This window comes from Castor canadensis, chromosome 15 (genome assembly GCF_047511655.1).
Source record: "Castor canadensis chromosome 15, mCasCan1.hap1v2, whole genome shotgun sequence".
In the NCBI taxonomy this organism is placed as follows: Eukaryota; Metazoa; Chordata; class Mammalia; order Rodentia; family Castoridae; genus Castor; species Castor canadensis.
The window spans coordinates 67,246,729-67,273,515 of NC_133400.1; the positions used below are offsets into that span (position 1 = coordinate 67,246,729).

General features: G+C 37.9%; 1 protein-coding gene and 1 pseudogene across 3 annotated transcripts; both read left to right on the forward strand.

Annotated features, from left to right (window-relative positions):
• Positions 1 to 695: 695 nt before the first annotated feature.
• LOC109675929 (ferroxidase HEPHL1-like) lies at positions 696 to 9,501 on the forward strand (annotated as a pseudogene).
• Positions 9,502 to 14,830: 5,329 nt separating this feature from the next.
• LOC109675931 (cAMP-responsive element modulator-like) lies at positions 14,831 to 25,269 on the forward strand. 3 transcript variants are annotated; one of them, XM_074056400.1, is made up of 4 exons: positions 14,831 to 14,943; positions 15,628 to 15,663; positions 19,450 to 19,606; positions 24,761 to 25,269. In XM_074056400.1, exons 2-4 carry the CDS (start codon positions 15,657 to 15,659, stop codon positions 24,903 to 24,905), a joined length of 309 nt encoding a protein of 102 aa, XP_073912501.1. In that variant the 5' UTR covers positions 14,831 to 14,943; positions 15,628 to 15,656; the 3' UTR covers positions 24,906 to 25,269. The 3 variants fall into 3 exon arrangements, with proteins under 3 accessions (XP_073912501.1, XP_073912502.1, XP_073912500.1); XM_074056401.1 differs by lacking the exon at positions 15,628 to 15,663 and adding an exon at positions 15,490 to 15,589 and having other exon boundaries at positions 14,891 to 14,943; XM_074056399.1 differs by lacking the exons at positions 14,831 to 14,943; positions 15,628 to 15,663 and adding an exon at positions 15,058 to 15,589.
• The last annotated feature ends 1,518 nt before the right edge of the window (positions 25,270 to 26,787 follow it).

Consider the following 26,787-nt stretch of genomic DNA (forward strand, 5'->3'; position numbering starts at 1 on the left):
GCACTTATTGTCTTATTTGATTTTGTATTCCAAATGCCTACCTCATTCATTAGCATGGGTCCTATATTCAATTCATGCTGTCGAATGAATGAATGAGTGGCAAATGTGAGAGAGAATGAATGGCGAGTGGACCTGGAGTGCATCCATGATCACCTCCCTCTAGTCCCTTTTGCCTTCTTTTTATTAAGTGTAACTCTTCCCCATTCTTTGAGAACCCTCAAATCCTACTTCCATTTTGAAGTTTCTTATAATTATAATGTGCACAGATTGGTCACCTGCCTTCTAATTAGGTGGGTTTCACGCTATTTCTAGCAGTAATTTTTCTTAATTGAAAAACCTTGCATAAGACTCTTAGGTTATGAAAGAGACTGTGGGAGTGCTCCGCCCATTTTCCCTACCCACTCTGCAGCAGACTTTCCACCTTGCACAGTACACATCTCTTCTTGGATATCCTTTATATCTTGACCCAAAATTACATTCCACAAACCACTCTGCTTTATTCTTCTGTCCTCCCATGTATTCATAATGCATATCATGGTCTGCCTCCACAGAACTTTAAAATCCCCTGGAAGCAGGAAAAATGCCTTAACCTTCCTGTCTATCTCTGATGAGATCCAAGTGGATGCTGAAAGTTTAATGAGTCCCCAAGAAGTGCTTGTTGTTCTTCTGCAGTTTCTTTCTCCCTTCTTGAGATAATGTCAAGTAAGGTGAATTGAAATTCTCTTGATTTGTGTAGTCAGCTTATCAGAAAGAGCCTTTATTATGAGAACTTAAGAACCTGATTCTGTTACTGAATGGGGATAAAAGACCTTGTTTCTGTGTGAATCACTCTATATACATTGCCTCATTCAGTTCTCATGTCCCTGTGGGGTAGATATCAACATTCCAGTTTTAATTATGGGAAACAGGACATTTCAAGTAACTTTGCCTTGAGTCCCACAGCAAAGTACACTTACATTCATTAATGTTTGACTCTGAAACTTTGGATTTCTCCACTGTAGCATGAGATCTCAGTGTTTTAATTACATTTTATTTTTTCTTGGGAGGAGAGTTATACCCAGATGGAGCATCTGGCAGGAACAAGGGTGATGACATGGTTCCTCCTGGCAAAAACTATACCTACGTCTGGCCAGTGAGAGAGGAATATGCACCTGCTCCTGCAGATGCCAACTGCCTGACCTGGGTGTACCATTCACACATCGATGCCCCTAAGGATATCTGCTCTGGGCTAATTGGACCCTTGCTGGTGTGTAAGGAAGGTAAGGCAACTCCCAGTCCTCAGGAGTCTATTCTCAGGTAACTAGTGTGTAGTGTGTTTCCTTCCTTCGTTCCATACTCCATACAGAATATGTGTCCTCTAAACTTTCTTTAGGATTAGGAAAGTTCTTGTAATGTGGTATCAATCTGACACCATATTGGGGGGTTAATAATTCACATTTTGTTTAAGAATCATACCAGCATTCTGAAACATACATCATTTATGTTTTATAACATAGCATTCCTTAACACTATATGTAGGAAAGTGAAAATTTTAGTAAAATTATTAGGGATTGCTTTTGCTTCATTATTTTACCTAATTAGTTTCTTTTTACTCACTTTTAACTGATTTAGTGTGTCTGCGCTGTCAATAAAATCTACTCCCTTGAGGAATGGCCAGGTTTTCCAGGTCTGCACTTGTGAAAATTTCTGTTTTATGACTTTGCTTTTTGATAGTTCTGTCATTTCCATCAAAGCCCTTTGCTGCTTTATATTGTGAGTTATGGGTTGTCTATATATATTTGTGTTCTTGACAAATTTCAGGCCTACCCAACATCATTGGCAGAAAGGAAAGATCACTTTGATTTAGTTCACCTTGAACTTTTTAATCTAGTCTCTTGAATGTGCCCAATAGGTATGCTGAACAGATATTCAGGGACAAGGACTGATGTGGATAGAGAGTTCATTATAATGTTTACTCTCGTGGATGAGAATCAAAGCTGGTACCTTGATGAAAATATCAGACATTTCTGCACTGACCCAGATTCAGTAGACAAAGATGATGCTGTATTTCAGAGAAGCAACAAAATGCATGGTGAATATCTCTCATGCTCTCAAATACATGCCATGTTTTTATGCCATGGCATAAGGTACTATGAGGGAGGCATGTTGAACCTGGTTTTGCGAGATGTATACCTTAATGACAACAGTGGTTTGAAAGTGGTATAAATAAAGCATAACACATGCTGGAACCTAAACAAATCTGAGAGATGACAAGCCAAACTGAGTACGATGCGCAGGGTTGTAATACCAAACTATACGAGTAGGGTTTCAGTACATACTTGTGAGTTTGTTATGTTGTACTCCCAGACTTTCTTTAAACCAACAATACTTATTGAACATCTGTTGTACACCAGACCTTGCATCTGCACAAAATAGTGAAATCTCTACAGTTACACTGACAATTGAAATAGAAAACTTAGCATGCCAGTTTTGCAGAGTGGGGTTTAATGCAGCATTTTAGGATGTGGGGTTTAAGTGGTCTCTTTCCACTTTTTTCCCAGATAATTCTAGTGGACATAAAGGAAATCTTTAATGTAAACCTCCTAGTTCATTCGTTTTTTGTTTGTCTATCTCAGAATCATCTTTACTGAGTCAGCCTGAATGTTGTCATGAAATCATCCAGTAAAAACTGCTTTATCTTTTTACTTTTTAAATTAACAAAATATAAACATCTCTCATAGTGCCCTCAAATTAGACCCTTTCTTTTATCATTCTGCTGCATGCGTTTGTCATTAAATTAAGTGGATACTATATTCCAGCTTTTCTGCTAGATCCTGATAGCCATTAGATGAGCAAGACAGTTTCCAGTTCTGAGGAACACAGATTCTGGTGTGGATGGTAGATATACAAATAAAGGAATAGGATGGGAGCTGACTGAGACATCCTGGAAGTGTGAGCAGCACTCGCTCTTCTTCTGACCTTAAAATTATGCTCACATGCAGCTTTCAGTGTGTGCCAATCTCCTCTTTTTCCTCCTCCTCCCTCTTCTCTTCCCCTTTGTCCTCCTCTTTCCCCTTTCCCTCCCCATCCTTCTCTTTCTCCTTCTTTTAGTTTAGTTTGTTTGTTTTTTTGAGATGGGGGGGGTCTCACTATGTAGTATAGCCAAGGCTCGTCTGGAACTTGTGGTCCTCCTGCCTCAACCACCTGAGTGCTGGGATTACAGGTATGTAGCAACATGTCTGGCTTGATCTTTACTTCTACTGAGTGTTTTTGTCTCAAAAAAAAAAAAAAAACCAAGTCAAAGTTTTTATTTCCTTTCTTTCCATACTACTTTTTAAGAGCTAGAATGTCTCCAAAAAACATTATAACCAATGATCTGCTTTGGTTTTCCAGTATTACCAATGTTTTGGTCCTGTTCACCTCTGTAGGAGAGTCATCGCCCACTAGTGTGTTTCTGCTTTTAGCCCTCAATGGATTCCTTTTTGGAAACTTTCCCGAGCCTGAAATGTGTGTTGGTGAATCTGTGTCCTGGCATCTGTTTGGAATGGGGAATGAGATTGACATCCATCCCATCTATTTTTATGGTAACACCTTCATCAGCAGAGGGCATCGGACTGATGTTGTCAACCTGTTCCCAGCTACCTTCCTCACAGCAGAAATGATAGTTGAGAATTCTGGGAAATGGATGATAACCTGCCAAGTCAGTGACCATCTACAAGGTATAAAGAACAAAGACCAGTGTCGAGCTGCTTAGAATGGCACAATTAAACCAGTCACTGGTGCTTGTCCAGTGCTTGCTGTTTGGTATATATATGATGCTTAATTAAATATATAGGAAAACAGAACATTCTTTTAGTTGGCATTTTGCCCACAGATATTTGTTAATCATGTCCCTATGAACAAAATGGTAAGATTAAAAAATGACACCTTCAAAGAGCCAACAATCTAGTAGACATAAAATGAGTAAAATGCAGGCATGAGATCAATTTTCTGTGGACATTATACTCACTACTATAGAGGATCTGGGGCTTCCTGAGGAGTTGAATCCTAAGCTGAACCTTAAAATGTGAGTGGGATTTGAATAGATGAAGAAAAGAAGGAAGAAAGGTTTCCAGGCAGAGGAAGAAATGTAAATTGAGAAAAGCACATGTTCTCTTTGAGTAACTGTATATAGAATAAATTTTTAGCACTGGAAAAGTCTGTTTAGATAATCAGCATCAATTCTCCATCCAGTTTTTGAATTTCATGTGAGTAATTGTATCAGCTTAGCTCTTCTCTAGACTTCTCTATTAGAATGTTCTTCCTTATTTTAAGAAAAAATTCATTGATATATAGCATTCTTCATGCCCATGAAAGGTGGGTGAGATACATGTGTTGACTTAAATGCCTATTGAATAACTCAGTCCTGGTTCTTTAAGACTGCACAGAATAGGTCCTTACTTAGCTGGACCATAAGGTTCATCCCAGAGGAGTGATGAGGGAGAAGCCTAAGGAGGCAGACTGGGCCCTCATGTTTTCAGCCCTCAGTGGATTATTCCTCTTTGAAAACATACTGAAGTCTGAAATGTGTGTTGGTGGAAAGACTGGTTAAGCTAAGGAGGCGTGACTGTGTCTAAAAGGCATTTGTGAGTCTTAGATCCTTTGGCACACTAGTGGCATACCATAATCAGTATAGTGGTTTGGAAAGGTTAATAAGACGTATGTGTGCAGAAAGGATTCTGTGGGGAAAATGCTAGCTAAGAAGCATCAGCAGCATTATATGACATATAAAGTGTCAATCTAAGATGGGAGAAAAGCAGGGAGAGAAAAAAATGTGCCAGTGAGATTGACACAGGACAAATAATGTCTGATTAAATTTGGATACCTCTAACTATACACAGTCACTCACATACAGAGATCCAACTGTTCAGGGATCTTCAATAACACATTCTTATTCCTATCAACCTTATGCAACTAATCTTAGCATTAGTCAGCTGGGTTATTCCAGTTAAACTAAATTCAGCTCAGAAGTTGGTCAGTTATGTCCCAGATACGAGTCTGAGATGACAAGGACGAACAAAACAAGGCTCCTGTTCTTAAGAGGCCTCATGCTGATAAATCTAGGAAGAAATTTTTTGTCTAGGAATTCCATATCTATATTTAAAAACAAGACAATAGCAACCATTTGAGACTATTAAGTTGCGGAGTTTGGTCAGTGGTTTGTGAACGTAAGTTAATGTGCTTCCTGAACTGTCCATATCCTCAGGAAAATGTCATAAAAGTTAGAAAATGTCTAATTTGATTTTAAAAATCAATGGTCACATTTAGAGATGTTGGCATCATATTTTCATGAGTAAGCTCCTTCACTGTTTCCCACACCTGTATATATAAGTATATCATTTATAAAACCAGTCTGTTAATACTGCTCTGTGCTTACTTCTCCCACTCATTAATAATCAGAGCAATATCTCATGACAGTGACATCGAAGTACTGTTAAGGATTCCAGTGTCCACATTATTTAACCAACATCTATTGCTTAACAATTTTTCTCCATTTTTTGCTATTCTAAACAGTTTATATATATGCTTGCACTTCCATCTGAACATTTCCTTAGGAAAAGCAGATTTGGAATTCCTGGATCAGAGTCCAATTTTTTTACAGCTGTGGACACACACTGCTCAAATTTTTTAAAGAACTTATTACTGTTCCACCCACATGTGTAAGCATACCCCTCTCTCCACTTATCTGCCAACACTGAGAATTGTTAATCCTTTGTAGTTTTTATCAAACATCTGATCAATGAATAGCAGTTCTGTTTGGCTGCAATTAAGGTATTAAGGTTGAAATACTTTTCATTTGTTTATTGGCTAATATTATTTCTTTTGTGAATAATCCATTTATGTTCCTTGTTAATTTTCTATTAGAGATGTACCTTTTTTCTTCTTGTTATTGATTTTTTTTTCATTTTTCTTTTATTATTCATATGTGCATACAAGGCTTGGTTCATTTCTCCCCCCTGCCCCCACCCACTCTGCCCCCTCCCTCTCCTCCCCCCAATACCCAGCAGAAACTATTTTGCCCTTATTTCTAATTTTGTTGTAGAGAGAGTATAAGCCATAATAGGAAAGAACAAGGGTTTTTGCTGGTTGAGATAAGGATAGCTATACAGGGCATTGACTCACATTGATTTCCTGTGTGTGGGTGTTACCTTCTAGGTCAATTCTTTTTGATCTAACCTTTTCTCTAGTTCCTGTTCCCCTTTTCCTATTGGCCTCAGTTGCTTTAAGGTATCTGCTTTAGTTTCTTGTTAGCTTAGTTTAGTTTCTTGTTTAGTTCCTTGTTAATTTTCTATTAGAGATGTACCTTTTTTCTTCTTGTTATTGATTTTTAATTAGTATGTATTGATTGCACAAAGGTTTCATTGTGATATTTCCATACATGCATGTAATGTACTTTGATCAGGTTTGCCCCATTATTACTTATTCTTAGCCCCACCTTTTTACAATTTTAATAGATTTCATTATTCTATTTTCATACATGGACATAAAGTACTTTTATCATAATTCCCCTCCCCTGTTGCCCTCTCCTTTTGCCCTCCCGATGATGCTGGGGATTGAACTCATGGCCTCATGCAAGCACCACACCAATGAGCTACAACCCAAGTGATTCACATATAAATCCTTTGTCATATATGCTACAAAATTTCTTCCTCCCCACAGCTGATCTTTTGTTTTTAACTTTGTTATAGGCAATTTTCTGTATAAAAGTCTTAGATTTTCACGAAGACAAATCTGTTGATCTTTTCCTGTGTGATTTCATTTACTCCTTGGTTTGTGGTTCTGCAGCTGGCATGCTGGGGTAATACAATGTTGGTAACTGCAAAAGTGACATTCTTCACCCCAAGATGAATGGGCAGCAGAGGCGCTACTTTATAGCAGCTGAAAAAATTCTTTGGGATTATGGTCCTCTAGGTTATGATAAATTCAGTGGTCTTCCCCTAAATGCCTCTCGCAGGTAAGCACCCTGGTGTTTCTAAGCCCCTCTCTAGAGAGGCATGCTGTTGACTTTCCCTGTGACCTCACTGGTATTCTGGGCCCTGCTCTGATGAGTATAATGTTGTTGTTTAAGTAATCACATACCATGATGTCTATGAGTGCATGAAACAATGGAATACTAAAAATGATCACTCTTTTCCCAGGATCCTTTCTAAATTGTATTTGTGGTCAACAATAAGACACACTTAGTTTCTTCATTTCATACGTTCTTCATTTCATACGTAAATATATACATACATTCTTCCACCAAAGTAAAGCACTTGAACCTTTCCTAGAGAACTTGTGGGAACCATATATGAAAAACTCTTTGAAGTCAACTTTCATTATTGGTCAGTGTGAGAACTAGATTTTAAAATGATGCCTTCTAGAATTCTGAAGTGCCTTCTGAAATATAAAAGATTAGATTATATTCAACTGATATTTAATGTGATATATGAAAACAGAATGCATTAGCTAGCATGAGGGATACAAAGATGTCTAGGACATTGTTCCTGCCCATATGCAGAGAAATTAACTGTGCACAGGAGAGAGAAATAACTTTAGAAATTATGAGTAAGAGTCAGTGAATTCTCTGGATCTTCAGAGATAGCAAAGATAGCCAGAGAAGAGGAATTGAAGCAGAATCTTCAAGAGTGACAAAATTTATGTAAGTGAATAGTAAAGAGAGTGAAATATTGTGATGCAGGGGTTAATGCAAAGCTCCTGTTATATCAGAGAGATTGTTCAGGTCAGAATGATTGAGTGGAGCACTGGCATAGGGAATGAGGACTTGCACAGAGCAATAAGTTGAGGATTGGGATGAACTGGGTTTCAATTGAAGAGTCCTTTAATTCTTTTGAACCTTGTTTGATTGGCAATTGGAAACAATTGAAAATTTGGGGACAGGTAAGTGACAATGACCATGACCATTGCAGATACTAATGTTGTAGTAGTGTTTATTCTGGGAAAAGAAATTAAATTGAGCCAGTGTGAGATAGAGGGTGTAGATTGTGCTAATTGTACAGTCCCAATGTTCTAAACCCAGGTGATGAGGGTACCAACTGAGGTTGTAGTATTGAAAAGAGAGGAAAAGAAAAGATGTAGAAAGAGTGCTGAAAAGGAAGAGTACAAAAAATTTACAATGTAATGGTGAATGAGATAGAAATAGAAGAGAAAGACAGTCTGTGTGATTGCAAGAGCGATCTTACCATTGGTGGAAACAAGACAGTAGAGAGATAGTCATATGTTATATTATTACATTTTACATCTTTAAAATTTGTTACTTCATGTATATGGCTTATAAGCCTCCATTAATTAAACTATTTGACACCCCATTCCTTAATCATTCCAGATATAAAAAAGCTTACTATACCTGGAGTGGAGGCTCACACCAGTAATCCTAGCTTCTTGGGAAGTAGAGATCAGGAGAATTTTGGTTCCAGGCCTGCTGGGGCAAAAATGTAAGTGAGAGTGCATCTCAATGAAAAAACTGGGCATGGTGGTGTATACCTGTCATCCCAGCTGCACAGGAGGTATAAAATAGGAGTATAAGTCTAGGCCAGCCCAGTCAAGAAAAGTGAAACACTACCTGAAAAATAACTAAAGTGAAAAGGGCTGGGGGGGGTGGTCAAGTCTTGTGTGGTAGAAAACCTGCCTAGCAGGTGTAAGACTTTGAGTTAAAACCCCATACCAGGGAGGGGAAAAAAAAACAACAACAACTTACTGTATGCAGAGCTTATTCATATTGACATCAGCAAGTGATAGAGGAATGCTTTGTCTACAAAGAAACAAGTTAGCTCTTTATTACTTTGTAGGACACCATTCTGGGACTCCAGTATTGGTAAGTAAGGAGTTTACCTGTGACTTCTTTGGTTGCTGAACTCTGGGGAAGGAGGTATAATGGCAAAGAGAGAAATGATCTTGAGCCCTATCCAGCTTCTGCAGACATTTAAGGTTGGTTGACTCTCCCTTGGGATCTTTGTTGAAGCTGGGGACTTTAGGGGGTAAGTGGGATAGATAACAAGATGAGACTCCATAATTAATGTATTTGTGGATGTGTTAGGATTATTCTCAGCTAGGCTCCTGTCTTTCACAGTGATGCTGCAGTGTACTTCACACAAGGGGAAAACAGAATAGGAGGGCAATGTTGGAGAGCTCAGTATATGGAGTATGTTGATGCAACTTTTACTCAAAGAAAGGGACCCTCTGGGACAGAAGTCCATCTTGGAATTCTTGGTGCAGTAAAACCATCCTTATATTTTGGAGAGGAAGATATTTCACCTGGGAGTACACATTTTGATGCAATAATACTTCTGCTCCTATTTACTTCTTTTTGTCTCTTTTCATCCACTTCTCTCCCATTTCAAAATTTACAGGTCCAGTTATCAAGGCAGAGGTGGGTGATACCCTGCTGGTGACCTTTGCCAACAAAGCTGACAAAGTCTACAGCATTTTGCCCCATGGTGTGCTCTATGATAAAGCATCTGATGCAGCCCCAAATATAGATGGTAAGTCTCAGCCTGAGCTTAGGAAGGGAAGAGGATGAATGAGGAAAAGACTAAAAACTAGACAGGTTCAAGTCCTGGTGGTTTGTTTCCCTTCCCAATTCTGAGAATGTGATCAATTATTTTAATTTCCTGAATAGCATGCTCTTCATAGGGCTTTGGAAAGGGATGGAAAGAATGCAGGAAGGATTAGGCCCATAGCAGGTTCTTAGGAGAGGTTAATTCTTTCCTTTCCCCTCAGCAAAGTAGTAAACTCAAAGTGACTACTTCCACTTCTCTAAAATGGAGAGCCTTTCTGCTGCAAGTTGCACAAGATTCTGCTGGTGACAGCTGAGGGGAAAACCTCATTTCCAATGTTTTGTTAACAAGATTTTGTTAAATCTCACACATAGTCTTTGCTCTGTACACTACCATCACATATTTATTTAGTATACTTTCAGCAAAGTAGCAGGATATAAAATCAATGTATAAAAATCAGTAGCCTTTCTATTTGCCAACAATGAACAGACTGAATACAGGAAAACAATTCCATTTACAAAAAATGAAATATTTAGGAATTAACTTAATAAAGGAAGTGAAAGATCTCTACAATGAAAACTATAAGCCATTGAAGAAAGAAATTGAAGACTACAGAAGATGCACATGGAATTAATATTGTGAATCAACATTGCGAAAAGTGCTACACTACCAAAATCAATCTACATGTTCAATGCAATCCCTATCAAAATTCCAATGACATTTATCACAGAGATTGAAAAATTCAACCCTAAAGTCCATTTGTAAGCACAAAAGATTGCAAATATCCAAGCAATACTGAGCAAAAAGAGCAATGCTGGAAGTATCACAACACCTGACTTCAAACTATTCTATGGGGCCATAGCAATAAAAACAGCATGGTGTTGGCACAGAAACAGACATCAAGACTGATGGAACAGAACAGAATCCACACAACTACACCCACTTGATTTTTGAAGAAGGCACACAAAACATAAGATGGAGAAAAGACAACCTCTTCAACAAATGTTGCTGGGAAAACTGTATATCTGCATGCAAAAAGCTGAAACTAAATCCTTGTCTCTCACTCTATACAAATGTCAACTCAAAGTGGATTAGGTATCTTAACATAAGACTTGAAACCTTGAAGCTAGTGTAGAAAATACACTGGAATTAATAGGCATAAGGTAATGACTTCCTAAATAGAACTCAAATGGCTCACCAACTAAGAGAAAAAATTGACAAATGGGATTATATGAAATTTAAAATGTTCTGTACAACAAAGGAAATGGTCACCAGATTGAAGAGGCAGCCCACAGAGTGAGACAAGAATTTTGCCAGCTATACATCTGACAAGGGATTGATAACCAGAATATACAGGGAGTTCAATAAACTAAACTCCAAAAAAAATCAATGACCCAATGAAGAAATGGGCAAATGAACTGAAAAGAGCTCTTTTGAAGGAAGAAGTCCAAATGGTTAAAAATCAACATTCCTGGCCGCAAGGGAAATGGAAATCAAAACCACATAAAGACCCCACCTCACTCTTGTTAGAATGACTATCATCAAGAGCTCAAACAACAATAAATGTTGGTGAGGATGTGGGGAAAAAGGAACCCTCATACACTGTTGGTGGGAATATAAATTACTATAACCACTGTGGAAAACAGTATGAAGGCTCCTCAAAAAACTAAAAATAGAACTGCCATATGATCCTAGCAATCAGCACTCCTAGGAATATATTCAAAGAAATATATGTCAGGTAATAATAAAGACACCTGCACCACCTATATTTATTGCAGCATTATTCAAAATAGCTAAGCTATGGAGATAGCCAAGATGCCCCATAAATGATGATTACATCAAGAAAATATGGTATTTATATGCAATGGGATTTTATTCAGCCATAAAGAAGAATAAAATTTTGTCATTTGCAGGTAAATGGATGGAACTGGAGAACATCATCTTAAGTGAAGTTAGCCAGGTTCAGCAAGCCAAAGGTCTTATGCTTTCTCTCAGGTGTGGAATCTAGGCCCAATACAATTATAAGCAACATTTTACACACATATATATGTAATACGTATGTATATGTAAAATATATAGATATACTAAATGTATATATACACATAAATACAGAGCACATATCCAAAACTGAGACACTGGTAGAGAAGACCAGGGGAGGAGGAAAAGAAGGAAACAAAGATATCAATGAAGTACATCACATCTGTGTAGGAACAAGACACAAGGAAACACTGAAAACTGTTAAACAACACAGGATAGGGAAAAGGGTAAGGAAGAGCAGCGGTGGGGGTTACACTGACTTAAGTACAATGCATGTACAGGTATAATATCAAGGCAAAATCCCAGTGAACAATAAACAGATACCTAAACGATGAAGGACAAGAATGAAAAACAGGTCATGCTAAGGGGAGGTCACTAACAGAAGAGGGAGGGTAAAAGACGGAAGTAAAGAAGGTGAATATGGTTGATGAACTTTCTATACAAGAATGAATATAGAATTTTTAAACCTGTTGAAATCACTATAAGAAGGGGACTAAGGTGAAAAGGAGAAAAATGGAGGAGATGAACCAATTCAGGTTATAATACATATATACATGGAAATGTCACAATGAAACACCCTGGATAGCATCTTAAAGAAACAAAATATCTTTTTTTAAAAAACAAAGAACACGAAGGTAAAATAGGTCCTGTCTGGAGGTTGGTTTCAGTGGCATGGGGAGGGTATAAGGAAAGGGTGTAGAATGGTGAATATGGTGGAAACATGTACTCATTATGAAAATGGAAGAATGAGACCTGTTGAAACTGTTCTCAGAATGGGTGGGGGAGGATAAAGGAGAATGATAAAGGGGGTGAATTTAACTAAGATACATCGTAAGCACTTTTGTAAATGTCACAATGTATCCCCAGTACAACATGAACATGATGATTTTAAAAAGATCTGTATTGTTGGCTGACGACCATATACAGCCTCTCTCCCTCACAGAGCAGGGAGCATGACCGCTCTCCACACAGGAGTGGAAGCTTTGGATTTTGGCAGCAGGAACTATCCTTTCTTTCATGATGCTGCTCTTGGGAAACTCCTGGTTCTTCTGTACCTATCTCCATTGCTGCACTGGACATCACGGCCAGCTCAGATCCTTCCTCAAGCCCTAGTGTGAGGCCAGGCCCAGTCAGGATTATGCTTTGTGGTAATGGCAAGGGAAAGGAGAAGGAAGAAATGGAAGGACAATTCTCACTCCCCAGGCCCATTCTCATACTCTCCTGTTGCAGTGCCTCCTGTACCTGTGTTCTCTTCCTCAGCAAAAAGCTCAGAATGACTGTGTGTGTGTATGTGGGTGGGGGCCGAACGCAGAAAGAATACCAGGCCCAGCCAAAATGTCTGTCTTCATTTTTCAGCTCAGAAAAGTTATTTTTTCATTTTTATTGGGATATATCTGTTGTACAAGGAGTATTCTTTGGACAATTCTGAATAGGCTTACATTGTACATTGGTTAGATCGCCCCCAACATCGCTCCACCTCAAACTCATTCCCTCCCCACTTAAAGCAATCGCAAGAGGTTTCATTGTTCTATTTCCCATATGTATACGCAGCCCATCAACCATATCCCACACCTTCATCTCCTCCTCACCTCCTTCCTCCCATAAGTATCCCCCACCCCCGCCTGTACCTATTTTACAGTCCTGTCTTTCATTATTAATTACAGAGTCAGTGTTCAAAAGGGTTTCTTGATGTATCCTTGTTGGGAGCATAATTTACTTTGGTCAATAAAGAAAACTTTGATCAGTAAGAAAACATATTGGGCGCATTTTTTGCAAAGCATAGGGCATGATGCAAAAAGAATCTGTGGCCTTCTCCAGTAAGAGAGATTCAGTATGTCCTTTGGTAATACAAAATGAGAATTAATTGCAATTTTCTAAGTCAGACAGACCCGAGCTTATATCCGGATTTGCCATTAACAGCTTTGTAACCTTGGACATTCACTTCCCTCCTCTGTCTTGAAGTTATTTAGATTATTTGCTTGTTCAAGCTCCCAGTCTCCCAGATTTGAAACTCTTTAAAGATAGGGTTCTTATTTAACTCTTGGGTGTATTTTCTGCAGGACTAAGTGTAATACATTTTACATAAAAGACACTCAATGATATCTTATTGGACTTGCATTTAATTGTTGAATGGAGTACTATCACTCTTAACATTTGCTAATGCTGGTATTTGTACAATCTACAATTAATCCTTTGATTTCAGCTTCTATCTCATAAAACAGCAGTGGCCTCCACTGGTGGAATATGTATGAGAAGACAATTTCCTTCTGCAAAATGTGTCAGCATCAGAGAGCAGGCCAGGGCTGGAGACCTAGTCTGACAAGACTGGGATGTTGCTTTCAGTAACAAATTCACTTGTTTCCTCAGGATTTCTGAAACCAGGGGCACATGTTAAGCCAGGTGAAACCTTCACATACAGGTGGACAGTACCTGAAAGTGTCAGCCCGAGAGATGATGATCCCTCTTGCTTGACCTACCTTTACTTCTCGGCAGTTAAGGCAATCAAGGACACCAGTGCTGGCCTGTAGGACCTTTGCTAGTCTGTAAAAAGTATGTTCTCAATGCTGATGGGACACAGGTAGGTCATCAATGCCACCAAGTTGTTGTCAGTGTTGTATGTGGGAGGGACCAGCAATGTGGCTAGAGGTTAGCTAGTGATAAAGAGTCAGTTATAGGATCAATGTCTCTTCCTCTTGAAATTGACTTCATAATGAGGATATTATTTTTTAACTTACGATTTAAATTTCCGAAGTAACTAAACCCCACCCAGGATTATAGCATTTCTGCTTGCTATAGCTGGGACTCTGTGGGTCTCATTCTGCTGTGTCTTATTTTGATTCTGGAATCTTCAGAGTTCTACATGGAAATGTGATTTACTTTGTATGAACTTTGAAAGTGCAACAGTGCTATGAATTCCTTCAAGTTTTTTGTGTATGTTTCTTTCTTCTCTGTAGAAAGGAATAGACAAGGAATTTTACCTATTGTTCACAGTCTTCGATGAGAATCTGAGTGGGTATTTTGATGAAAACATTCAGAAGTTTACTTGGCGTCCCTCCAGTGTCGACAAGGAAGAGAAAGAGTTCATGAAATCCAACAGAATGCATGGTATGTTAGTTTCCCCTTTGTAAATGAAAGGCTTAATTGCTTGTAAAATGCTTGTGATATCTTAACTAGTTTAATTTTGGTTTCCTGGGTATTGCTTTTGGTCACAAAGTAAGTTATTTCTATTTTCAGGTTCACAGAGTATCTCCCAGAGATGTTGGGAAACTTAATTTTTACTTTCAAAACACTTTATCAGCCTTAAATGAAACAAAACAGAATTTGAAGTAGCAAAATCACAGTACATCAGAAAGTCCTTACCACAGGCTTCTAAGTCAAGTAGAAGACTGAGGTTAGTGTCACTTCCGCATGATTAATAGCCATTAATTACTTTCATTTAGAAGAATGAATTAAATTAGTAATACTAAATAGTCATTAAGAATGGAAATTTTAAGTAATCTAGACTCTGAACATGTAGATCAAAATTGTTCAGTACAAATACAATGCAACCCACATTTGTAATGTAAAACTTTTCAGTCACTGTATTAGAAATAAAATGAAGTAGTTAGTATTAATTTTAAGAATATATCTTCTTACTAGTCTGACAACAGTATATCATTTGGTCATTTGTGATTCTCCACCTTTGAGGTTCTATTTTAAATAATTCTGCTCAAAAAGGATACTTTTATGTTACCTTTTAATAATTTATTCTCTAAAGGGATAGATATAATGTATTATAAATTTTAAAACTTTTTAGACAAAATAAGGAATAAGAGCCATACATTTTAATTCCTTGGGTTTGTTAGAAGGGAAACTCCAGGGGAGCTTTTATTTATGGATGTTAATAAGCCTTTTAACTAACATACAGTATAAGATAATTTGGAACATTGTCTTTCAGAATTTAAGGAAGGGAAGAGGAAGGGAACTAACAAATGCTGAATGCCTGCCATGTGCCAGGCACTGTGCTAGACACTGTGACATACATTGCAGGGTTTATCGTGAGTATGAAATGATATAATATGTCCCCATTTTACAGATGAGGAAACTGAACTTTCCCCAAGTCACATGGCTGGTAAGTGGCAGAGCTGGACTAGAACCCAGACTCCAAATCCCATGCTTTTTCTGCTGTACGGTGTTTAAAGCTTGCAAAGAGAGGTATGAAGTTAATGACCAGAATTGAGAGTTCTAGGAATATCTTTTCCATGAAACCTTTGATACCAAAATCCTGAATTTATTTTTCATCTCAGGACTTATATGGTTGGGACCACATAAATAGAACCCTCTGCTTTTAAAATGCCAGGTTAGACACTAAAGTATATCTAAGGGAAGATTTAAGAAATATGGTGCCTTTTGTTACGAAAGGCTCTTGAAATAAACACATAGCATTTTGTAGGACTTCCCATTCTTAAGGTTAAATACAGCTAAAATAGTGTGTCTACAGGAAAGGCTGCTCATTTACACATTCCAAGTGACAGTGGGCTGTGCAGAAACCCTAGGAAGTTCACAATTTACTGCACAGTGCACACAGAAATTCATGAAGTACCCATCCCAAGTACTGTGCTAGTACAGTTCTAGGGCATTCCAATATGAAAAGATTCTGTCCCAGACTTCTCTGAAAGATTTTGCTTCCTGAGAATAAAATTAGCATATAAAGATCTTTTCCTTGTTATCTACCTTCAGTCATAATTTTTAAGTACTCCCTGATGACCCAACATGTTTTCAGGAAATAAAGATGGAATCTTAAAGCTGGGTGTGTTGGTGCACCCCTGTGATCCCGGCACTCAGGAGGCTGAGGCAGGAAGACCACAAGGCTACCCTGGGCCATATAGTGAGACCTTGTCTCAAGAAAAGAAAAAAAAAAAGAAAATCTAGAATAAAAAGTAATTTTGGACCTTTTTAGGAATTGACCTTTGTAAGGTAATGGAATAAAAAACTGTCATCAAAGAATGTAGGGTGTTTTTGTTTGTTTTTTTTAAACTATGATTCTTTGTATCTAATCTGCTTAAGTTACCACCAAATTCTTGTTGCAAACTGAAGCTCACTAATGTAAACACTTTTTCATAACTTATTTCAAAAATAAAACTTTTTGCCACTTAGATTTTCTCAGAAGACATTCTCTTTGCCCATATCTTTTAAATGTACTTTACCAATTAGATTATCTTTGAATGTATAGAATTTTATCCTTTTACCATTAGAAGTATACTATCTTCTAAACTCTTTGAGCTAACCCAGAAATTTATTCTACCTAATTTATGCTAATTCATATTTGTACCTTGAACTAGTGGGCTTTGACTTGTGTTAAAGCAAATAAAATGAATATCTGCTATATTTATAAAACATCTAACAGCCCAAAGCTAATAAAACCAGGTCTATCTTTCCCCTTCAAAGAAAGTAAATGATTTTTTGGAGCTACTGCTCAAAATGTTTAAGAGTGCTTCATCTGGAATTGCCATCCATCCTTCATACTGTCAAATCGGGTCCTTCAAGGGCAACTGTGGCTTTTGGAAACAGGCAAAAGTTGTTTGGAACCATTTCTGGTATCCATTTTCATCTGTAAAGTATTCCTACATTCCTCCTTCCCTGTTTATTTTTTTAAAAAAGGATACTTTTGTATATCACATAGGCATTCTGCTCTTCCTTCCTGTAGCAGAAAATAGCAAATGTGTACAAAATTTAGAGTGGACTGAGCTCCTGGGTTCATTGCTATAGCAGTTTTTGCCCTTCTTTGTGAGCAGTGTGAGGACAGAACAACCCTAGAGCCTGGTCTGCATCCAGACAGCCTGCAAATGTCAGTGCGGTGACATGTACACTTCTCCTTCGTCACTGGCTATTGTTCCAATTTTAGAAAGCCCACGCAGCCCCCAGCTGTTGCATTGTTTCAGCCTTTATCATCCCCGAACCTTCTTCCCTGGATGTGGGTAAAGAGAAAACGGGGAAGGACTGTGCTGTTCTGTGTTCCATCCCATCTCCTCTGCAGTATGATCACAATTTTTTTTAAAATCTTATAGTAGTAAGTTTACAACTGTTTTTTTCTGCATTGTCCCAAAGCTGCAGATTTCCCACACATATAGTGAGATGTGCATGTACTATTTTGAATAGTCACAAAACCAAATTTAGGACCTTTCCCAAGCTTATTAATAGAGATTTGACTGGTGATCATTAATCCCAGTTACAATTTATTGCCATTGTTTCAAAACTTACGTAAAGAAGGAAAAGGAAGGGCTGGAGGAATGGTTCAAGTGGTAAGATTGCCTGCCTAGCAAATGTGAGGCCCAGAGTTCAAACCCCAGTGCCACCAAAAAAAAAAGAAAGAAAGGAAAAGGCAGTACATTCTTACAAATGGCCTTTTAATTAATTCTATGTTGAGTCTTAGGCAATCTTCCCTAAAAGCCGTGATTTTTCTTTATTTCACCTAATCCTCAAACCCTAGGTGGAAAAGTGTTTACCCAATTAGAAGCAAACAGATTGTTTAGTTTTTAACTTTTGAAACTGCTTGACTATTTTCTTTCCTTTTCAGTAACAGTATTCCACTTAGGTGAAAAAGTCTTTGTCTCCCATTGTGGAAAATTGTCAGTTCTTACTCAATGGGTATAATACCATTGAAATGTAAAAATATGGAAGTACTGTATTTCCTCTTTTGATTGGCATTCGGTTTGGATCCATTTTGTAGGATTTAGTAACTGTTTTTAACTCCTTTCTTGCAATTAGCTTTGAGAGAGTATGTATTTTGAAATATATCATCAGAGTATCAGATTAACTCTGGACCACACGCTCTCAAAGTTGCAGTGTTGGTGGTAGAAACATATTTTACCACTCAAATCCATCCGTCTTTTCTAGGAAGCTACGTTGATTGCAGTTGATAGACAAATTGTGAATATAAATTAGGAAACTTTGAACATCTTCTTTTAGTTATCAACCTGAATATTAAGTAAATATTAAATCTGTCTGTTAACTGTATGATTATACTATTCTTAGAAAATATTTTAAGTGAACACTTAGAAATGTGTTACCTTAAAAAACAAGACAAAAACTTCTCCCTAGAGAAGCCAGTTTTAAGAAGAGTTATGCTGGGGTTTTTGTTGTTAACTGCAGTTGCAGTAAACTGGATTCCTTCCCTGGCCTCCATCACTTTCTTGGAGTAGGACTTTCAGTAACTTTTCAGGCATGGTATAGGGTAGGGAACACTTTGGTACACTTAGAGGGTAGTGATGTACTGCTAAAGCTGGCATACACTGCTTGTCAGAGCCAACTGCTACTTCAGCATTTTATGAACTGGTTGTTAAAACAGCCATTATTACAAATTAAACATGTACACTCACATACATTACACAAAAAGCAACACGATTTCTAATGATTTTTTTCTTCCGTGCTCTTGAGGTTATTCACATGTTGATCTGTATGGTGTAACACTTACTGCTTGTCTCTTCCCAGCTCTACATTCAGTGAAGTCACAGTGGTGGCTTTAATAAAATTGGTCACTGTGAAAGTATTTCCATTGTGGGAATCAGATCAGGCCTCCCCTTCTCCCCAAGATGTTTCTTGAATGTTTACCTGCACACCACTGATGTGAACCTAAGTGAACTCTTAGTTTAAAAACCTGTCCACTTTAGCCATTGTCTGAAATGCATTGACAGTTCTCTATCTTAAATACGGAGAGTGTGGTGAATGCATGTCTTGTTCCCAATGCTGAATGGCATCTTTGATATTTAAGATTTCTGTAATCTCAGAGTAATCATCTTCAACATGACAAGGTCACCTCTATTGACATATAAAAAATATGTTACTTCCAGGTTAGTTTTACAGAAATATGAACTTGAAAACTGTTTATTTAAACTTGTAATGTTGTGTTTGATTGCAGCTGCCACAGGTGACATGCCAACTTACCAGATCCGAGCTCCAACTACCGCTTTGCCACAGGGGGTAGTGATGGCCACCTCACCAGGAAGTTTGCACAGTCCCCAGCAACTAGCCGAAGAAGCAACATGTAAACGGGAGCTGAGGCTAATGAAAAACAGGTAGGAGACTTCACTGGACAACAGAAACCACCTGAGGGTCACATGATTGTTACCGGGGAGCTTTAAAAATATTACACTTTTGCTAAGCCCTTTCTCCCAAGCTCAGTGTTATGTGGCATTGCTTGTGGCTTTGTGCTCTGCAATTGGTGAGAATTAGCAGGCGTTGAGTTCCCAGTCATTAAACTATTTTCATTAGCAGGAAGTGTATCCCTGAGTGTTGTAAGGGTAATGTTCAAAAGATACAGTCATTTTTAAAAAATAAGAATAGACTTTATCACAAACACTTATTTTGCATATGGTTTTACTTTGTAATGTGGTATTGTGACAAGTATAATTTGAGCTCCTTTATATTAGCCAAATAAATTTAAATGTTAAAACATTTCTTTTTAAGTTCTTTTATCCTTTTATCTATTTTATAACTTTGTTTTTTCACTATTATGATGAAATACATATTATTCTGACAAATTCTAGTCACATGCAAACACAAAATAACAAAAAGAATTAAAATCACCCATGCCAAAGCTGGGTGCCTGTAATCCTAGCTTCTTGAGAGGCAGAGATCAGGAAGATCTTTGTTTGAAGCCAGCCCAGGGCAAATAGTTCATGAGACCCTACCTTGAAAATACTCAACACAAAAAAGGGCTGTTAAGTGGCTTAAGTTGTAGAACACCTTCCTTCCAATTGTGAGGTACTGAGTTCAAACCCCAGTACCACCAAGAAAAAAAAAAAAATCACCCATACCTCCTACTTCTCAGATGCCCACTAATAGTATAGTACATGTGCTTCCAACCTACTCTCACTCATTTTCTCTCACTTTTTTTTAAGTTTTAAGAATTCATTTTAGTATAACAGGATAAAGTATGGACAAGATTGGGGGTGGGGGGAGAGAAACATTTCCTGTTCCCCACAAAGGAAATGGGAGCAAAGTCCTCTCTCTCACTTATTTTTGATCCATAGCTCTGCAGTTTTATTTTTAAGCATCAGCACATCATAAAATGGTAATTTCCCAAATATTTTTAAAATTTAAACTCCAAAATTTTAATTTGATTTGCATATTACTTTTGGTTTTGTTCTTATTATGGAGAATGGTGCAGAACAACTTGATTTGCAAAATGAACAAGTTGTTTAAGAGTTTCCCAGTAGTCTTGTCATCTATATGTAGGTGTTAAGTAATATGCGTTTTGCAAGGAAATAAAACATTTCAGTTGGGGCCATCGTCTTACCTGTCATCAGTACCAAACAGTGGAGTTGACAGGTGTTACTGACCTAGTTCATCTATACATTGTGGTCACTGAGCCCCTAATATTCAGTTCTGAGTTCATCACTGTCCTTTGTAACTGAGTGTGAGCAGAAGTAGCTATATTTGGTTTATTGGTGATAAATGGCACAACTTAATATATTATAGGAATCCTTAAGGTTCTCAAATTCAGTAGTTTCACTGATCATTGGATGGAGTTTTGTATACTAGACAACTGAACGGATAGCCAAGAATGGGCACATCTTTGTCAGCACCTACCCCAGGCTTACCAAGCCACTCATCCATGCCAGCATAACATCTTGCTCATAGTCCTGAAAGGGATGAATAGGTGGGGCTCACACAGACCACACTTGTTTTGTGGCAGTCTTGCCTGGGGGTTGGGAGCTACAGGTGTAGCTCAGTGGTAGAGTGCTTGCCTAGTGAGCACAAAGCCCTGGGTTCCATTCCTAGCACCACTGGGGGGAGGGGGATCTTAACCTGGCCATGATGGTGCTTACCTGTAGTCCCAGCTACCTGGGTAGCTGAGGCAGAAGAATAGCCTGAGCCCACGGTTCAAAACCAGCCTGGGTAACTTAGTGAGACCCTGTCTCAAAAGAAAAAAAAAATCCTTACTTTGAACTGGTGGAGAAAAATGGATTGTTTAAAATTATATTTTTTTTGAGGTTTCAGGAGCTGTGAATATATTTGCCTCTCTGGTCATAAAATACATTATAAACTTCAGTTTAGAAATATAAAGTGCTCTAATAATCAAACTGCAACATTGTTCCTCGATGTCTTGTTTTTCCCAAGGAAAATAGTTCTATTTCCTTTTTGTCACTATAGTCTACTCTCTGTTTGTTTATTTAATTTTAGCAGTACTGGGGTTTGAACTTAGGGCACTTTGCTTGCTGGGCAGGTGCTCTATCACTTGAGCCACACCCCCTCGCTTTTAGATTTTGGGATTTTTACAGTAGAAATACTAAGGTGAGATAAACAAAAAGTGGGATCATATAAATGTACCACAGAGCCACCTCCCCCCCATATATGAGATCTCCCTAAGGGAAAAACTGTGACATTTTGTATTAAAATGTCTAATAAATAATAACTATTACCATTTGTGATTGTGCTGCAAATAAGGGAATGAGCTGTTGGCGAGATGTAGGAGGTTTTTAAATCTTATCACAGCATCCTGTCCTAGCTGGGCACCCCCTCCATGCTCTCTCTTTCTGCAGATCCCATTTACCCTCAGGGTCCAGCATAGCCACTGTACCACTCTTGCATGGCACCAGCAGGAAGAAGGGAGAGTGACTAAAGCCAAAACTCGCAGCTAGCTCACTCAACCCCTGAAGACTTTCCTGTGAGGAACTGAGGTTGAAAAGGCCAAGTAATAAGTTGGCCAAGGTTACATAGCCCAAACTGAAGAACTACGATATGAAATAAGGCAATCTTCTTTTTTTGGGGGGAAGGGAAGAAAGTACTAGGGGGTTTAAACTTGCTAGGCAGGCGCTCTACCATTTGAGCCATACCCCCCACCCATTTCCCTGTAATTATTTCTCAGGCAGGGTCTTATACTTTTTGCCTGGAACCAGTCTCAGACTATCATCCTACCTATACCTCTGCTGTTGCTGGGGCTACAGACATGTGCCATCACACCCAGCTTGCTTTTTCTTTGAGATAGGGTCTCTCTAACTTTTTCCCCAAGCTGGCTTTTAAACCATAATCCCCCTGTCTTCACCTCCCAATCAGGCAGTCTTTATTCCAGAACCTGGGTGTAGCTCAGTGGTAGACCCTTGCCTTACACCAGGGTTGCCTCAAAAAGACCTCAGTGTCAGCTTCAGACTTGACTTCATGGAAAGTGTATAGGTTTTAAAATTAACATGAAAGATGTGTCTTGTACATTGGCTGGTATCTGTAATACATATTTAATTTTATTTCTACCAATACAGCAACAGTCTTTATTTCTGTACAACCTGGTCACCTTCTCCTCTTTGCCATATATTTTTTTTCCTCTCCATGCTGGGGCTAGTTGCATTCAAATGCAAGGCCTGAAAACTGAGCTGACTATTAATAGAAGAAACAGGTGTTTTCCATAGCTGAGAAGTACTTAGGAATGTGCCATCCAGTGGTGTAATTGGTCAAGGCTTTGTGCTTGGAACATTTGATGCTAGTAACACACACACACACACACACAAAATATATATAAAGTATAGACATTTATAAAAATGAAATAAAAAAAATAAACTTTTAATAATTAAGGACCACATAACATTGCTGCTAGGTTTTTAAACATGCATTTAGTGGTAACTTCTTCTGTAGAATGACTATCTTCCTTCTAGATCTAGAATTTAGTGTAATGATTTAATCATGAAAACCTTGTTATTGAAAATGAATTTTAGTTTGTCTGTAACGAGAGTTGAATTCTGTTCCCAAAGTGGCAGATCTGTGTGTTTGTATTTATTCTTTTTCTTGTGCATCATTTGGTTAAATTCATCACTATTTTTCAGGTTCAATTCACTATTAACATCTTAAAAAATTTTTTGTTAATCAATTGAGAAGTTGAGAACTTTGTGAGTTCACAGGATGAGAGCATTATTCTTGGTTAGGAAGTAGGGGTTGTTCTTTTCCTGCAGTCCATTAGGATTTCAAGGTTTCTTTTCTGCTGACTCTTGCTTTCCATAGAGAAAACACAAATATCCAGTCAGTGAGAGTCAACTATCCTAAAAATAGAACAAATGACCAATTCTGTTGTATGTGTCATGGTTAAGGATTGTAGCAATGCTGATTGGCATTACAGTAACTCATACTTAGACATGTAACATTACTTTGTTAAAAAAAGTAGTTGAATGACAATATATGGTAGTTATTCTATATTTGCATACTCTAAAATAAAGCTGTTATTAGAAGATATCTTTTAAAGAGAATTTAAGCAAAATACTTGTTATCCCTTCCCACACTGAAAAAAAGGAGACAGAAAATGTTGGTGATACTGCTTTGGGGTAGAATTAGGCATGAAAATTACTAAATCATCTATTTATTTGTGCTTATTGTTTTGGCTGCTGGTCTGTCCTTTCCTTTGAGCTGCTTCTAGTGCTTTAAAATTCAGCATATTGCATGTTAAATGAATATGTTTACCGAATAGTCTTACTGTGTGCTTTTGAGTTCAGTCACTTCCTTTTTCATAATTTTAATTGTGTTCTCACATTATTTGTTGGCTTGTCTGAATTACTGACTGCTGTAATGTGTGACCCCCATTCTTTAATTTTCAGAAGCACTGTTCATTTCATTTTGGTTTATAAAAATGTACATGTTTTGTTTACTGTTGTAATTTATCCATGTTGTGTTTTCTAGCAAAAAGAAAAAACCTGTTTTTTGCAGTCGTGATTGTTCTTGTTTTACTGGTATTTAGTCTTGAAGAATACAAAATATTGGCATTTAAGTTTTCTGAATTTTACTTCAGGCAAGGCCTGAAAACTGAGGTGACTATTAATAGAAGAAACAGGTGTTTTCCATAGCTGAGAAGTTTATTTGGTCATTTAGACCAAATAAAATTTACTCACTGTGATAGAATAGGTGTGACTTTTGGAAGACAAAGAATAACTTAGAGGATTGAAAGGATCTATAAATGTTTTTGTAGGAGTTCTACTTGGAAAGGTGGTCCTTTTGTTGTACATTACCAAATATAATTCTAGTCATTGTCATCATGGGACATGTGCTCCAAGAAAACACCATTTGGTCAAATTGATTATGCTCTGTTGTCTTTCAGAAAGGCATGTATTTGGATCTGTTTGTTGTGTGGCTTTGTGCAATACTTTCCTAGGATTGATTGGCTGTTGATTTTGGGGGCAGAAGTTCATTGAGCCATTCTGGATTGTGCTGGAAAGTCATTCCTGTAGTCATTTGCCTTGTGTTGGTTCCAGGGAAGCTGCCCGGGAGTGTCGCAGGAAGAAGAAAGAATATGTCAAATGTCTTGAAAATCGTGTGGCCGTGCTTGAAAACCAAAACAAGACCCTCATTGAGGAACTCAAGGCCCTCAAAGATCTTTATTGCCATAAAGCAGAGTAACTGTCTTTGACTTGGACCTTGTGTACTGTGAACTCTAATCAAGGAAGGCGATGCAGCACTTCTCATCGCCATGTGGACTTGTGCAAGGGACACTTGTGACCCTTAACTAAGAACCCAGTTTGGCTTAGTGTGTGAAATTGAATTGGGAATCTTGTTCCAAGATTTGAATTGCAACTATGACCACATTTACCAAGCTTACTTCAACTTGTTTGTCAATAGCATGCAAAAAAAAAAAAATTGTTTGCCTTTGCCTCTACTTTTTCCAGGGAAGCTGCTAAAGAATGTCGACGTCGAAAGAAAGAATATGTGAAGTGTCTGGAGAGTCGAGTTGCAGTGCTGGAAGTTCAGAACAAGAAGCTTATAGAGGAACTTGAAACCTTGAAAGACATTTGCTCTCCCAAAACAGATTAGTAGAAATATTTAACTATGAACTGATTACAACATGTACAGTTGCTTTTCAAGGCAATACAATATATAGCCGGCAAGAATAATGGCTTTTTTTTCCTTTGTATCATTCATCTTACTTCCTAATCTCCAACATTCCTAAAATGCTTCACTGTATGTAGTTAATACTTAGCTATAACTTTCAATTTTTAAAAAAGAGACAAAAGTGTAAAAATGTATGTAACAAATTCTTAAAATGAACTATTTGTAAGACTTATTCCAATGCTACATATTTGTAGTTCCCAAACCCTGTGTCATGAAGAGTGTCCTATGCAATAGAAAGTTTTGTAGGTCTTTAAATGGTCACCTTAGGAAAGGATGATCAAAGATGATGCATCCAGCAGTACAATAAAATTAAACCACAAAAAATACCTCAGGAAAGAATTGCAAGAAAATATATCTAATACTTATATGAGAATAGTCTAGAAATAAATTGATGGCATTTTCAGATTTTTATATTAGTGGCTTTGTAAAGAAAATATTGTATTGCTGTCCTTGAATGCCATAGTTGAAGACAGTTTTTAATAGAACCATGTTGGTTGCAATTTGTAGTGTTTGGTGCTTATTTAACTAGCTGAACATTTACCACTTTTTTTTTAATTCTATCATGCAATATAAATGATCTTGCAGAAGTTCTTAGTGTTGGTTTGATATTACCTCATGAAAGTGGCTTATTTTTACTATTCAGAGTGGGTAAAAAGCCTATCAGAATCCTGTTGCACACCTTCAATGGTACGAGCTGATTTGGACATTGGGTCATGGTCCTTGCAAACACTTTTGTTGTCTCACCAGAAGGACAACCCCAGGGCTGGGGGCGTAGCTCAATGGTAGAGTGCTAGCTGTCACTAGAGCTCAGCTAGCACACATTAGGCCTGGGTTCCATCCCCAGAACTGCAAAGTAAATTAAAAAATAATATATTTTTTTTAAAGAAGGAGGGTCCAGAGCATTGACTGGAGGTCAGGCTTTGCAGTGGGCAATGCCTTGATGTAGATGGTCTGCTCCTTTTCTGGTCATGGCCCTCTAGTTTTGAACTTTAGCTAATGATCACAGGAATTTTGAAGTAAAACCAAAAAGACCTCAGATTTCAAAAGAGCTTGAAGTCCACAGTGGAGCAGCTATCACAGCAGTGTTGTTACTGGGGACCACAGTTTCTCTGTTTTTAGAGTAAAAAGCTTCTGTGCTTTAACCGCAAGCCCCCACTCGGTGGTGCTAGTTCACCTCTGTTCACTAACATTTATTGCCTATGGGCTCTGTGCTAGACCCTGCTGTAGTTTCTTCTGTAACTTCTGATTTACTAAGGATCTCCACCCCAGTTTCACTAGTAGGACTGGTAATGAGCGAGAATTAGGAAGTGCAGAAATGGGATTGTTTATATGGCGTCTGCCTGCTGCTTCCCTTCTGTCATTTATAATTCTTTCCCTTATCTGTAACTTCCAG

Bases quoted from the DNA above. Each gene is read 5' to 3' on its own strand.
- LOC109675931 (XM_074056399.1), top strand. From the start codon at position 15,430: ATGTTAATAAGCCTTTTAACTAACATACAGTATAAGATAATTTGGAAC. The intron at 15,590-19,449 runs GTGAGTATGAAA...GTTTGATTGCAG, and splicing joins CATACATTGCAGGGTTTATC to CTGCCACAGGTGACATGCCA. The intron at 19,607-24,760 runs GTAGGAGACTTC...TGTTGGTTCCAG, and splicing joins CTGAGGCTAATGAAAAACAG to GGAAGCTGCCCGGGAGTGTC.